Source organism: Oryza brachyantha, chromosome 4 (genome assembly GCF_000231095.2).
Source record: "Oryza brachyantha chromosome 4, ObraRS2, whole genome shotgun sequence".
NCBI classification, from domain to species: Eukaryota; Viridiplantae; Streptophyta; class Magnoliopsida; order Poales; family Poaceae; genus Oryza; species Oryza brachyantha.
In genome coordinates this window covers 2,223,211-2,236,790 of record NC_023166.2, presented here as the reverse complement: position 1 = coordinate 2,236,790, position 13,580 = coordinate 2,223,211, and the positions used below count along the sequence as shown (strand labels likewise).

Genomic DNA, 13,580 nt, shown 5'->3' with positions numbered 1-13,580 from the left:
CACAAACTCTACTGAAATAGCACAAGAAAGTATTTTTAATGGATTTTTGGAAATTTTATGAATTTAATGAAATTTGAATGGACTTAAACGGAGACCAGATGAATTAGTTATGAATTTTAGAAGTTTTCAGGGTTTTTTAACTAAACAGAAAGTCAATCAATTATTGCGCAATAAAGGGGGCTACTGACATCAGCGAGGAGAGAGGAGGCACCGACAGGTGGGGTCCACATATCGGTTGAAGAGGGAGGGGGCGAGGGACTGACGAGTGGGGCCACGGAGAGAAGAGAGCGGGGAGGTGGCGGTAGATAGGTGGGGTCCACCTGTCGGCGGGTAGGGCCCGTTGAACAGGATCGAAAGAGAGGGGATGTGGCCAACGGGTGGGACCCATCGGTCAAAGAGAGAAAACAAAGAGGGGCAGAGAGGAGAGCTGGCGGCGGCACCCGGCTACAGCAGGCGACGGTGCGGCAGGACGGCGACGGCGCGCACACGGCGGTGGGAGGCGAGGGCAGCCCGCGGCAATAGAAGGCGAGGGCGTGGCAACGATGTCGACGAGCAGAGGCACGGCGACCGCGGAAGGCGTCGCACGACGCCTAGCGACGGCGCGGGTTGTCGGAGGCCTCGCCGGACGAGAGGAAGAGCGAGAGGGGAGGGGAGAAGACTCATTGGCAGCATCGAATACAGGGGCGTGTCGGTGAGGCGGCGGGACACGTGGTGACAGCCGACGGCAAGGGTGGCGAGGTGAGGGCGGCGAGATCAGTTCAGCGGTGGTGGCTCAGTTGGGGCGGCGATGGAGAGTAGAGGAGAAAAGGTGGCGTCGGCGCATGGCGAGGTAGGATTTAAAGGGGAGGTGTGGCCGGTTGGGGCGGGCGGTGGTTAGCGGGGTCCGGGTCCGGCGCGGGTGAGGAAGGCGACGGCAGTTTGGGCCATGACGGCGGTGGCGCGAGGGAGTCAGGGTAGAGGCGGACATGGCCGGTGCGAAGGCGGTCGCTGACAATCGGCTCCCACCGGAGGGAGGCTGGAGCGGGCTCCGCCGGCGTGGCACGCTGGACCGTGCCGACCCAGACAAGGAGAGAGGGGCGCGCGTGCGGGAGGAGGAGGAGATGGGCTGGCTCAGTTGGGCCGGCCCGAGGGGAAAGGAAGGGAGAGGAAAAGAAAAGAAAAGGGGAATTGGGCTGGCCCAATTCAGAAAAAGAAGAGAAAAAGAGGAAAAAAGAGGGGGAAAAGAGGAAAAAGAAAAGCCTCCCTTTTTGCCGAGTTGTAAAATAATTTTTGGGCGAAATTTTATACTCTGTAATTTGAATTTTAATCCAGTTAGTAATTTACAAACTTCAATTTACTTAAATTAATTCCTTTGGAGGGGTTTTTCCTAAGTTAATTAAGCCAGTTGTTTCTTAACAATTTCTTTTACGAATTTTAGGCGTAAGATAGAAATTCCGGGTGTGACAATCTCATGCGGAGTCTACTCCTATTTTCCTGTCATACATCAATTACTCTTATGCAGGAATTTAATAGTCTATCAAGTCTATGAAACTGTAAAAATGAAAGAGACAACTGAGATATGTTCTTACATTTCATTTAACAAATCTAGAGCACTGACGTATCACACTTGAAAACTGTAACATAAAAGATACCACTGAGAATGGCTTTATTTATTGAAATAATTGCCTAACTTGAGAATGCACTCGCACATAACGAAGTGGTAGAAATCCCACTACATGTCCTCAGTTTTTGGAAGCTACATAAATAACTGCGTACGAGTTAATTAAATAGTTCACGGTTGATCGATGTACAATGGACGTGCGGCGAGTCAATTACTTACCTAGTTTGGGCTGGCGCAATACCTCCCAGTAGCCCTCATGTACTAGCAGACATGATTAAATAGCTAAATGTTTAAAATTAATAAAAAATGGCATGTGACATGAACCCACTCCTGCCCCTTTCACGCTGGCTGAACATGCCTCGTTCCGGCACCCGCCGCCGCTTGCACCTCTTGGGCCCAACGGGCGCACGATTTAGACATTGGGTATTCGAAATGATATGGTGTAAAAATATTGTTTTACCCGAAATCCCACTAATTGACATGTATAAGATCTTCTATATATATCATATATAACACAAAATGTCAAATTGAGCCTAAAGTCATATTTCATCGAATTGATAACAACATAACAGTGTTCAACATATAGATATTAACAACATGTGAAACATGAACAATGATGAAATGAGTAGAATTCTTACCATTTAGAGAACAACTTTATGATGCTCCATGTTTTGAAAATAAATTTTGATGTCCTTATCCTTCACTGGGAAGAAGAATTCTCTTTCAATGAATGTAACCAAACAATCATTTAAATATTATTGGCCCATCTTGCTTCTCAACTTGTTTTTGATATCGTTCATTGAAGAAAAGACTCTCAACACCAACAATTGCAACAGGGAAAACAAACACTAATTTGAGAAGTCTGTAACAAGATCATATCGAATAATCTTCTATGTTGTAACAAGCATCTTAGATAATTTTGCTAGACTTCTCAAATTTGTGAAGTTTTTATCCTTGCTCACATCACTAAAATAGTTGTTCAGTTCAAATGGAGTTGGTTCATTTCTTCAAAACTAAAATCATGAGTATAGAATCCATCAAGCTTAACTAACCTCTGTATTGAAAGCAGAGAAACATTTGGCTAGACTGAACGATGCCATACACCTTAGTAGTTCTGTATTCACCTCATCGAACCTGCTGCTAAGCTCTTGAAAAGGCATCCTTGTAGAACTTCCATGCTCTTTGGATAGGCCTATAGTTAGCATCCATATCGATAACTTTAACTTTATGATTCACACAACAAGAAGTGACTTTATGAAGAAATTCTTTCCATCCAACATCTTGTCTCAAACTTTCTAGTTCTACCTTTGTAAACTCAAGAAGATCCATCGCATTCACAACATCGCAAAAGTCATTTGTATATCCAAAAATTTCATTCATCAAGTGCAACAGGAAAACAAACTCAAATGATTCAAATACTTCTAGCATAGTCTGAGCTCCTATAGCCTCAACCCCTTTACTCGCTTTCCCAACTTTGAAAAGCACTTTCTTGAATGAAGGATAAACAGACATATCATGCATCACAGTTCTATAGTGAGATCACCAAACGTGTATCACCTCGAAAGATATGGTAAAGTAGTAAGTAAAAGTAGTATATTATAAAGAATTGAATACAGATAAATAGTTTCTCACTTGGTCTTGCTAGGCCCATCTCTTGATTCAAACCCTGTCCAGTTTCAATATCACCCAATTTTAATGCCTCAATCATATACTCAGCTTGAGCTATGCGCAACATACGAATCCTTTTACAACATTACAAGACCTTTCATGTTGCTAGCGCCATCATATCCTTGTCCACACACCATGGATAAAGGCAATTGGTATTTTAGAAGCAAAGACTTGATTGCCTCTTTAAGAGTCAATGATGTGGTGTTTTCAACATTGACAAGACTGAGAAACTGCTCAAGCGACTCACCTATTTTATTCACAAACCGTAAACAAGGAGCCAATTGTTCTTGTTGATAGACATCACTGGACTCATCAGCAAGAATTGCAAAACACTCGTCACTAAGTTCTTCTATGACAAATTTAGGTGTTTCATGAGCACATGATGCAATGAGTTGTTTCTGAATCTTGTGGACTATCATCCGACAGTTGGCAGGTGCATTTTCTAAAACCACCTTATTAACCTCTTCAAAGTTCCTAGCCAACCATTGCAAAAGCTCTGTGAAATTCCTCCTATTTTCTGAATTTTCTGACTCATCATGACCACAAAAAAGCCAATCCTTGTCCCAAAAGGTATCTTATGCATTTAAGTAACCATGTCAAGCGAGCTTCATATTGGGCCTTGTATATTGTGTTATTTGATGCAAATGACTCATGAATTGATGATTTAGGTTTCATAAACAAATTGTATTTCTCTTGAGCATGGCAATGAGCACTATTAAGAACACCAACATACTTATGAAATCTACTTTTCATGTTCCAATTTCTAAACCCTCCATTGATAAAATTATCTCCACTATTAATAGCAAACAAAACAATATGCAGCATCTTTGTGTGCATTATACTTAAGCCAGCTCATCAAACCATTTTGGTAGAAAACGATGCATACCTCCACAATTATGTTGTGGAAAATCTTCTGTCTTCATCTTTGGTTGATATGGCCCCAATGTAATGTACCCCTTCTAACAGAATCTTGGTCATTAATATCATATTCTGAGATAGGGGTCCTCTTTGTTAGATCATGCTCTACTCCATATATCACACCATGATTATCTTAATCACTAGTTCAGATTCACCATTTGACATAGGAATATCACTGATCTCTGAATCTTGTGGGAATGTGCTTGTCCCACCACCACTCACATTCTCATAATTGCCTTGAGAAATCACTAATTGCATCTGACTCTTATTGAAGGATTGCTATTGAGATTGTCCTCACCTTGATTTTGACCTTGAACTTCATCTCAAGTTTCATTTTGAGTTGTCTGCTTCGAAGGAGTTCTTTGCAAAAAAGAAAGCCTTCAAATCAACTATAGCCCCCCTCCTCCTTTTCATCTTGAGATCTAAAGTGGAAATAAGACGACCAATCATTCAATCAATGGATCATATTTCAATTATTATGGCTTATCAAGTTGACAATGAACAAAATCAAAGTTCATATAAATATATAATCATATTTGTGCAACAAATATAAACTATTCAAAATATTCAGCTCTAGCTAGTGACTACTGCAGCTCGCTGCCTCCCGCGTTGACGATGGCCGGCTGCGGAGCGGGGACACCGAGACAGTGGTATTACGTTTGGCCACCTGCTTGCCTCACCACCTGCACTACACCTGGCCGCCGACCTTCCGTGTGAAATGGGCCAAATGAAGAAAAATGAGCCAATAAGCTGATTTTTGGTCTGTTTGGACTGAAATACATTTTTCTTTTTATTCTATTGAATACATATAGGTATAGATAGTATGTAGATGTATTTTTTTCCAAAAATCTTAGGTATACGTCTAAATACCGTTGAATTATAGGTGGTCCCACCCCTGTTGGGCTGCCACCTCTAGGTTGAACAAGTACCTCGAAGCTTCAAAAATGCATGGTGGTAGCTGAGTGAGAGGTGAGGGAGAGGAAGAGGGAGAAGAACAAGACTGAGATGACTCAGTCGAGGAAGTGGGCTGTATAGGCGGCGACGTGACGGTTAATCTTTGCTGGCAGACAAACATAGTTAACCACTAGAGAAGATAGCAATGCCAGGGACATGTGCCGCTTCATCTTCACCGGATGGCCACGTATTTGGGCTGCTAGTAACGTGGCCTGCCAGCGAAGATGAAGTGATGCATGTCCTTGATGTGCCCTTTTTGCTAGCGGGTTGCGTATCTAGGATGCTAGTAATAATTTCTTTTTTGCTAGCAGCCATTTCCCCTGCCCTGGTGGAGAACATCGCTAGCGGTCATCGTTATGGTCCACCAGTGATCTTCTTTGGGTGTCGTATACTAAAACCGGTTTTTAAGTAGTGACACATGAGATTTTAGAAATTTCGTTGGGGTCGTCTAATCCTAACAAATAGGGCTAGCTCTGCCCTGGTAGGCTCTTACTCCATCTAACCCTCCATGCTATGTGGTAACCTCTTGGGATGAATCACCCTATCCATTCACCGCTTTGGTCCATGTTTCTCATTGGATCTCTCACCACTCTCTCGAATCTCCTCATACTATGAATTGTATGCTCCCAAGTATGGATCCATCCACCTACCTCAACTCTTGGCCACTTCTCCTCCACCTCGGGCACTCTCTTGAGTGATATGTCCGTCACCCAACACGGGCCCCCCATCTCAAAACCCTAGATCAGCCACAGCTTGATCGAGCTCACCTTGATTCCCCTCCACATGTGCCCGAGGAGAGGAGTGAAGTGTCTAAGCACTTAACTTTATGAAGCTCTACATCTACCTCAGTCACCTCTCCCCATGGTGGGCTGAATGCCATGGGTGATCACATGGCCATGCCATTGTTGATCTTAGTTGGGAGATTTGCTAGCAATGTGGGAGATCATCGGGGAAGAACCTTCAGAGTCCCTGCCTCTCCCTTGCATTTCTCATGTTGGGATGAATGCCATGGGCAATCCCATCCCCATGCAACTATTGGTCTCTGGTGAGGGTGGTGCCTTGCCAATCATCCTACTTGTCAACAGTGCTGCAGCACATCTCAGCATTTTGTCTTCCTCGGTCCTAACATAGCAGCTGTGGGGTTGAGCACAAGATTGTCTTATAGTGGGTGGCGTCATCAATGGGAGGAGGCTCAAACATTTAGTTTGAAGGGATACTTAATTTTTATATTATAGAAGAATATGGTGGTCATCGTTTCACTTCCCTGAGGAAAAACGCAAAATGACATATTTAGAAATAAAAAATAATTTGTGATTAGAACTTTTTTATACATGTTTTTAATGATATCAAAGCAAATGTTGAAAATTAAACTATGATGGAAAGACATCAATATCAATTCTAAATTTTAAGGTTAAAAATTATTATTTTGGTTTACAAGCATAAGCAGAAGCGAAAAGATGAGGTTGTATATTATTCCATGTCTTAGGCATACACTTTGTAATACATAATACAAATATGACCACGCATGATTTTCGAGAGCTACTTGCAAAACTCAAGAGCCCAATGGTTGATGGCGATATAGGTTGTCCGGAAGGCGCCACAAAAGCCAGAGTCCCTGGCTAGCTTAGCCAACTCTTGCTCTGTCCTCTCCTTTCCTCCCCTGAGAAGGTTGAGCATTATCATGTCCATCCGCAATGGGTTCTGTGCTGCCGGGATAGGCTCTGGAGTCGTCGGGAGCACAATCTCAACAGCAATCACCTTCCCATTGTTTGGGAGGGCTTGGTGGCAGTTCTTGAGGATCTTGATGCACTCCTCATCATTGTGTAGGTGAAGCATCAACTGTACATATATGCAGGAAACATTTGTTTGTGATCATGATAAACTCATTTGGGTAATTCATTTTTTATGATAGCATATGTACTTTAACTTAGAGGTGCATGCAGTTGGCCACTATTTCTTCGTCTACTCTAGTTGAAATGAACAAACAAAATTTCAGTACTTCTGATTCAATAGAAGTGAAACTAAAGGACATCAAATTGTTCTATAGAGGGGTATTGGGAATAGTATCTATCTATCAGCTTGTGAATTCCATTACTACATTGTGTGGCTACATTTCTTGAATAGTGTTTTACACCTGTTGAGTTGGTTTATAGATGTTTATAAATGCATGAACTGGATCACTGATCGTACCTTTAAGAAAATTGCATCTCCATTAGGTATGCTCTCAAACATATCTCCAGATATATGTTTTACGCCTGCATCAAAAGTCAAACATATTAAAAACAGAGTAAAGTTCATGGCCGGTCCTTAAACATAGGAGCGGATGTCATCTCGGTCTGTAAATTTGAAAATTCCACATTTAGATCCTTAAACTTGGTAACATATGTCATTTAGCTCCGTAAACTTAAAAATTACATATTTGTGTCCTTGAACTTGAGAGCGAATGTCATTTAGGTCCGTAAACATGAAAACTGAACATCTAGCTCCACCATCTTGGTTTAATGAATTATAGCCGGTTCAAACCAAATTTGACTGAAGTTGACCGCTGACATAGCATTCCATGTAGGTAGCATATTTGCAAACAGCCCCTCCATGACAAAAAAAGTGTCAAAATGAGTAGCTGCTTGGAATCTAGAAAAATATCCCCAAATCCCTCTCCACGAACAATGGCTAGGGTTAGCGGTTAGCCGACAAGGTGCGGGATTTGGGGAGCGGTCGGAGACAGTGAGGTTGCGGCGATAAGGACAAAGCACGAGTTCAACACGGAATAGCACCATGGCGTCTCCAAGCTCCTCCATGGATAGCAATCATCGCAACCTCATTGCTTCCAGTTGCTATTCTGCACTTCACCGCCACTCACTGCTCTCTCATCGCTACCCCCACACTTCACCCTAACTGTGTCTCCTCCATTGAAGACATGCTTTGTCCTTAGCACCGCAGCCTCACTGTCTCCGACCACTCCCAAATCTCATGCTTCATGCCTAGCCGCTAACCCTGGCCGTTGGGGGAGGTGCAGGATTTGTGGATTACAGGGAGCTACTGTCTTATACATAGGTATTCCCTCCGATTTTTTTAACTGATGCCATTGAATTTTGGATTTATGTTTTACCCTTTACCGTATTTAATTTTTTTGTCCAAATATGCAAAATGGAATAATCATACTTGAAATGACTTTAGTAATAAATCAAATCATAATAAAACAATCAACAATTACATAAAATTTTTGAATAAGATGTATGGTCAAATATGGATCCAAAAGTTAACTGTGTCAATTAAAAAAATTGAAGAGAGCGGTATTTATTACCCATCCTCTCCATCCTTTTCCTATGGTTTGAATCTAATTTGCATCATGTGCTGTGCTATTCTGTTCTTCTACCCATAATCCTCACCCAAATGAGATTATATTTTAAAATACTCTTAATCCTCTCCCAGAGGGGTGTAGATATGTATTTTCTTCCAACAAAAATATTCTTTTGCATGTAAATATTTTAAACATAAATAAGTTCGGTAAGAGTTTTTGAGAGATTCTTCTTTTAGTTAACTGCTATTTCAATTTGCCGTTACAATCCCCTTTCATATACTGCTAGTTTTGGTTAAAAAAATGATCTAAAACTGTTTGAGAGATTCTTCTTTTCCGGCATTTAAACAAGATAACACTCTGGCCCATACATATTTGAAGAAGCAAGTCTAACTAGTTGCACCCATTGCTCCAAGTTCCTGCATGCAGAGATCGGTGGTACTGTAGCAAGCTCCTAATGCATAGGCTACTCGGATCGAGTTTCAAAGTGATAAATTTTGGATTTTTGGATTACTCTGAATGTATGCTGTGGGTATAGACTATTATACTATAAAAATTCAAACTTTGCTTGCGAAGTTCCACATACGCTATATAAGTAACCAAAATATGGTGCTATGCATGTGCCCTACGTAATACATGGCACGTGACACCCCACCATCACCCCCTACCCCTCATGAATTTTTTTCGATCATTTTAATAAATAATTTTAGTACTAAACCTCGGAAGAATATATTTCCACCAGATAAATCTTTTGGTCACGCTACCAACATTGACGTAGCAAAACAATGCTGCCGCGTGGAGTTTTTGGCGTGGTTGCAGGCTTGTCACACCATCAACACTGGTGTGGCCAAAAGGTTCATACGGTGGAAATATTATCTCCCAAGGCTTATAAATAAATTTATTTATTAAAAATGTTTAAAAAATAAAAAAATTCACCCCTCACCACCATCATGAAGCTAGTTACTTTTTTACTCAACATATATGACACAGTGCGTTTGGGTAAATGACGTGCTTGTTTAAGCGAGTTATTTTTTAACTCGATCTGAAAGGTGCGATATTAAATTCATGCTAGTTATTTTTAATTCAGACTGTATACAAAACAGCGTGATTGGGTATATGATGTGCTTGTTTGAGTGAGTCATTTTTTAACTCAATCTCAGATGTAGGATATTAAATTTGTGCCACTTTTTTTATGTCAGTTGCAGTATTCATGGCAGCGAATCTTCAGGGTACAGGCACATCATCACCGGCGTAGTTATCGTCACGCACACCTTTTTCGGGCAGCCCATTTTCTTATCCGTCGACAACGAACACCATCCCCTTCTTCTCGCGGAGTCCGTTTTGGGGATCTCTGGCGCCGCTGCAGTTGCTTCAATTCCTGGTGACAAAGGTGGCCAGTAGGTAACTCTCAATATCCTCCGCCACCCAATCCCTTCGTCTCCTTTTCCTTTTTTATGGTCGTTTGCTTTTGTTTACTCATCTCATTCCGATCTTAACCCAGGGCTACTCGCTAATGCTTCTGTTTGGTAATCTGGAGCCACACTGATGGAGGTCATTGAGAAAATACCGGCTGAGGATTAAGTTCGTCAATTCGCAAACTGAGTGAGAGTGGTCATGTTTCCTCAATCTGTGGCCAGCGGTAGAGCATATTCATAAATGGCGGGGGATGAAGCAGCATAGAGGAAGCTAAAATGGAAACGGCGTGTAACATCGGTCGGCGAGGGCGAATCAGGCAACAATGTGAGCACCTTTTTTTCCTTTTTTCTTTATAGTTGATTTTTTTGGGCAACAATTTTTAACAAGTTGCATTGTATTCAGTTAAATTTTTACTAAACAACAAGCATTTGTTCGATCACATCCCATTTATATTTGAAAACAATCACAACGTAATACTCCTAAAGATCGCCAGCTCTGTGGCTTGTGGAAACGATGTAGAGGAACCATTCTCCAATGAGAAATTGATAGAGGGCTTATTCATAGACGTATTCAATTTGATTCTGTACAAGGATGACATGAGGAACATACAGAAACATTTGGCAAAAGAGTTTTTCACTCTGACCACTATCTCGGTAACATTAACGACGCCCCCTTTGATTTTTTTTAACAGAAGTTCAAGATTTATTCTTGGTTTTTTTGGGGTTACAGTATCTCCTTAACGTCAACTTTATCAAACCAAATGACAAGACAAAAAATTTCGGCGAATGCATTGCCTGGAAATTTGGGCAATTTCATTCAGCACATAAACACATCGAAGACTCAAATAGTAAGCAGTCCACCAGTAATTAGTGTGGAACCCATCCAAACTCTAGTAATATGCTAACTTGTTTCTTCCTACATGCTCAGATAATCGTACTTGTGCTACACAACAGTCACTGGTCACTATATGCAATCAGCATTGCATAAAACTGGCTCCTCAATACTTCCCAAGATTTATTCTCACGCTGGCATCTAACTTTGTCTTCAAGTCGTTGGCGCTCATCTTCTTGTCTTTGTTCTTCGACCAACTTAGCTGCTTGTTCCTCTTGGCACTTCTTCTCGGCCTCATCCGTTATTGCCCGAGTGATGGTGAAGACCTCTCTAAGGGGCACGAAGCTTCTTGACTTGCTGTAGGTGTCCGATGTGGCGAATTGAGCAGTCGGCTGGACGTTGACCTTATCCCAAGTGGTGGAGGTGCCAACTCAAGAGATTGCACCTCGGTGTGGTGAGATCCAGATTGGATCTAATCTTGAAATAGCTTCGAGTTGATTGGTCCGAAGTGGTATATCTTCTCCTCAGACTTAGATGAATCTGAATACGGGGAGGAGAGTGACACCACGCTGGTTGGCGATGAGTCTAATGTCGCCAAACTGAGGGTTTGCCCTTGGGCGAATTTTGCCTTCATGATCTTTGAGTTTGGGTCCATTGATCTTGTGCAAAACCTCGGAGTACCTGCTCCTACCTGGCGCATCAACTGTCGATGATTATGGGGCGGCTAGCGATGGTTAGACAGAGACACGGGGTTACCCAGGTTTAGGCTCTCAGCTAAAGAGATAATACCCTACTCCTGCTTTGTGATTGTATTCAATTATGTGTACATCAACTAGAGAATAGCTGATTTGAATATGACATGCCCCCTTAAGGGTGCCCCTGTTCCCTTATATAGTGGAGCATAGGACGTACTGATATGGTAGAGTCATAATCTAATAAGATTAGAATTTATCGTATGGATATGGCTATGCCTGGTGCATGAGGCATGCAACCCGTCAATTGCCAAACATGGTGTATGCGGCATGCGACATGCAACCAGTACATATATGATTGCTTTTCTATTCGGTAAACACCTACTATTGGTATATGTATAGTCTACGGATACCCCTATAGGTATTTCACACAATCTTTTAGTTCTCCACATGTACTTAGTAGTACTGTCACACTACGTATTTCTGTATTTTTATTGGGATATTACTGTAAAATTATAATAACTTGTATGTTTTGCTGTAACATATGTTGCAAGAAAAATAAACTATTATCAATGAGCCATGTTCATGGTCACAATTCCTGTGTTACTATATTTTTATCATGATGTTACTGCAATTATACGCACACATGCATGTTTATGAAGCGTGGCCATGCAGCCGTACAGAAGAGAAGAGACAACATACTCCTTCCTATTTACTCCCTCCTTCCCTAAATATTTAACGCCATTGACTTGTTTTATAAACGTTTTACTATTCATCTTATTCAAATAATTTATATAACTATTAATTATTTTTATATTATTTCATCTATTGTTAAATATACTTTTGTGTATATATGTAGCTTTACATTTTTGATAAAAAAATTGAATAAGACGAATAGTCAAACGTTTATAAAAAAGTCAACGACGTCAAAAATTTAGGGACGGAGGTAGTATTTTACTTCATGTATACTATTTGTGTTATTATATATGCAAAACTTTGTGCAAATATATAAAACTATAAATTATTTTTTAATAAATCAAATTATAATAAAATAGTTAATAATTATATAAATTAAATAGGACTAATGATAAAATAGATTTAAATGTTAACGATAATAAATAAAAGATGCGGAGGACGTACATGGAAAAGGTGGAGCCTGAGCAATGACATGGGGCAGGTCGAAGTTGACGCCGGTGATGTGGTTGTAGCGGGAGGTGATCAACTCCAGCGTGGCGCCCGTGCCGCCGCCGACGTCGACGAGCACGCCGATGCCATCGTCGTCGAACCCACGGAAGCGCTCGAGTAGCTTGTTGGTCACCATCACCGACTTCTGCGCCATTGCCTGGTTGAAGAGCGTGTTCAGGCGATGATTCGTCCCCATGTACTCGAACAACGGCATCCCGTGTGCCCTCTCGAACGCCGGCGGCCCGCCAGCGGCAACCGCCGCCCCCATGTGGTGCCTTCACGCACGTCGATGAAGGAAAGAAGTTGTTGAACTGATGAAATTAAACTCGGTCGTCGTTGCAAATGGATTTCTTGGATGTACACTCCGTGCTTACCAGGGTTTCATGTAGTCCTCGTCGACGGCCAACATGGCCATGGCGGCGAGAGACCCTTGGTGGTTGTTGCCACCGGAGAGCCACCTGCACACAGGCGCCGGCGAGTAGCGCCGGAGAGCTTCACCGCCAGGCCCCACCTCGGTCGTTGAGCACTTGACCACGCCGAACGACGCGAGGAGCCTCAGTATCCGGTCAACCGACGCCGCCGCCTCGGCCTTGTCCGCCGCAGGCAGCTCCACGGTCAGCTCGTCCGCGGTCAGCGGGCGGCCGCCGGCGGCGGCATCGGTAAGTGCGTCGAGGAGGCCGAGTTGGAGCGCCGCCTTGAGTGTCATGGGGACGGTGAAGGCGCAGATTAGCTCCAGCGCGTGCAGGCATGTCGCCTCGTCGTCGTCGCCGGCGGCGACACCGCCGGGCGAAGTCATGGTAGTGTCCGGAGGAGCCATGCGAGCTTGGATATTGGTACAAGGTACAGAGTATTAGTATAGTATATATATGGAAGCAAGCCATGGCTGCTGTCTGTCCGTTTCTCTCACAAGAATTTTAGCTTCATTCTTTTAATTCTTTTAATGTTTGACAGACATGACTTTTACGTTCATTGTTTTAGAGGTCATGTTTCAGCTAGCAATTATTATAATCTAGATTAT

General features: G+C 42.4%; 1 protein-coding gene across 2 annotated transcripts; it reads right to left on the bottom strand.

Annotated features, from left to right (window-relative positions):
* Positions 1-6,571: 6,571 nt before the first annotated feature.
* LOC102719765 (probable inactive methyltransferase Os04g0175900) lies at positions 6,572-13,380 on the bottom strand. 2 transcript variants are annotated; one of them, XM_006653104.3, is made up of 4 exons: positions 12,937-13,380; positions 12,518-12,837; positions 7,331-7,395; positions 6,572-6,979 (listed from the first exon to the last, which is right to left on the bottom strand). In XM_006653104.3, the coding sequence occupies exons 1-4, from the start codon at positions 13,377-13,379 to the stop codon at positions 6,680-6,682; spliced, it is 1,128 nt and encodes a 375-aa protein (XP_006653167.2). In that variant the 5' UTR covers position 13,380; the 3' UTR covers positions 6,572-6,679. The 2 variants fall into 2 exon arrangements, with proteins under 2 accessions (XP_006653167.2, XP_040378872.1); XM_040522938.1 differs by lacking the exons at positions 6,572-6,979; positions 7,331-7,395 and adding an exon at positions 10,300-11,376.
* Positions 13,381-13,580: the final 200 nt, after the last annotated feature.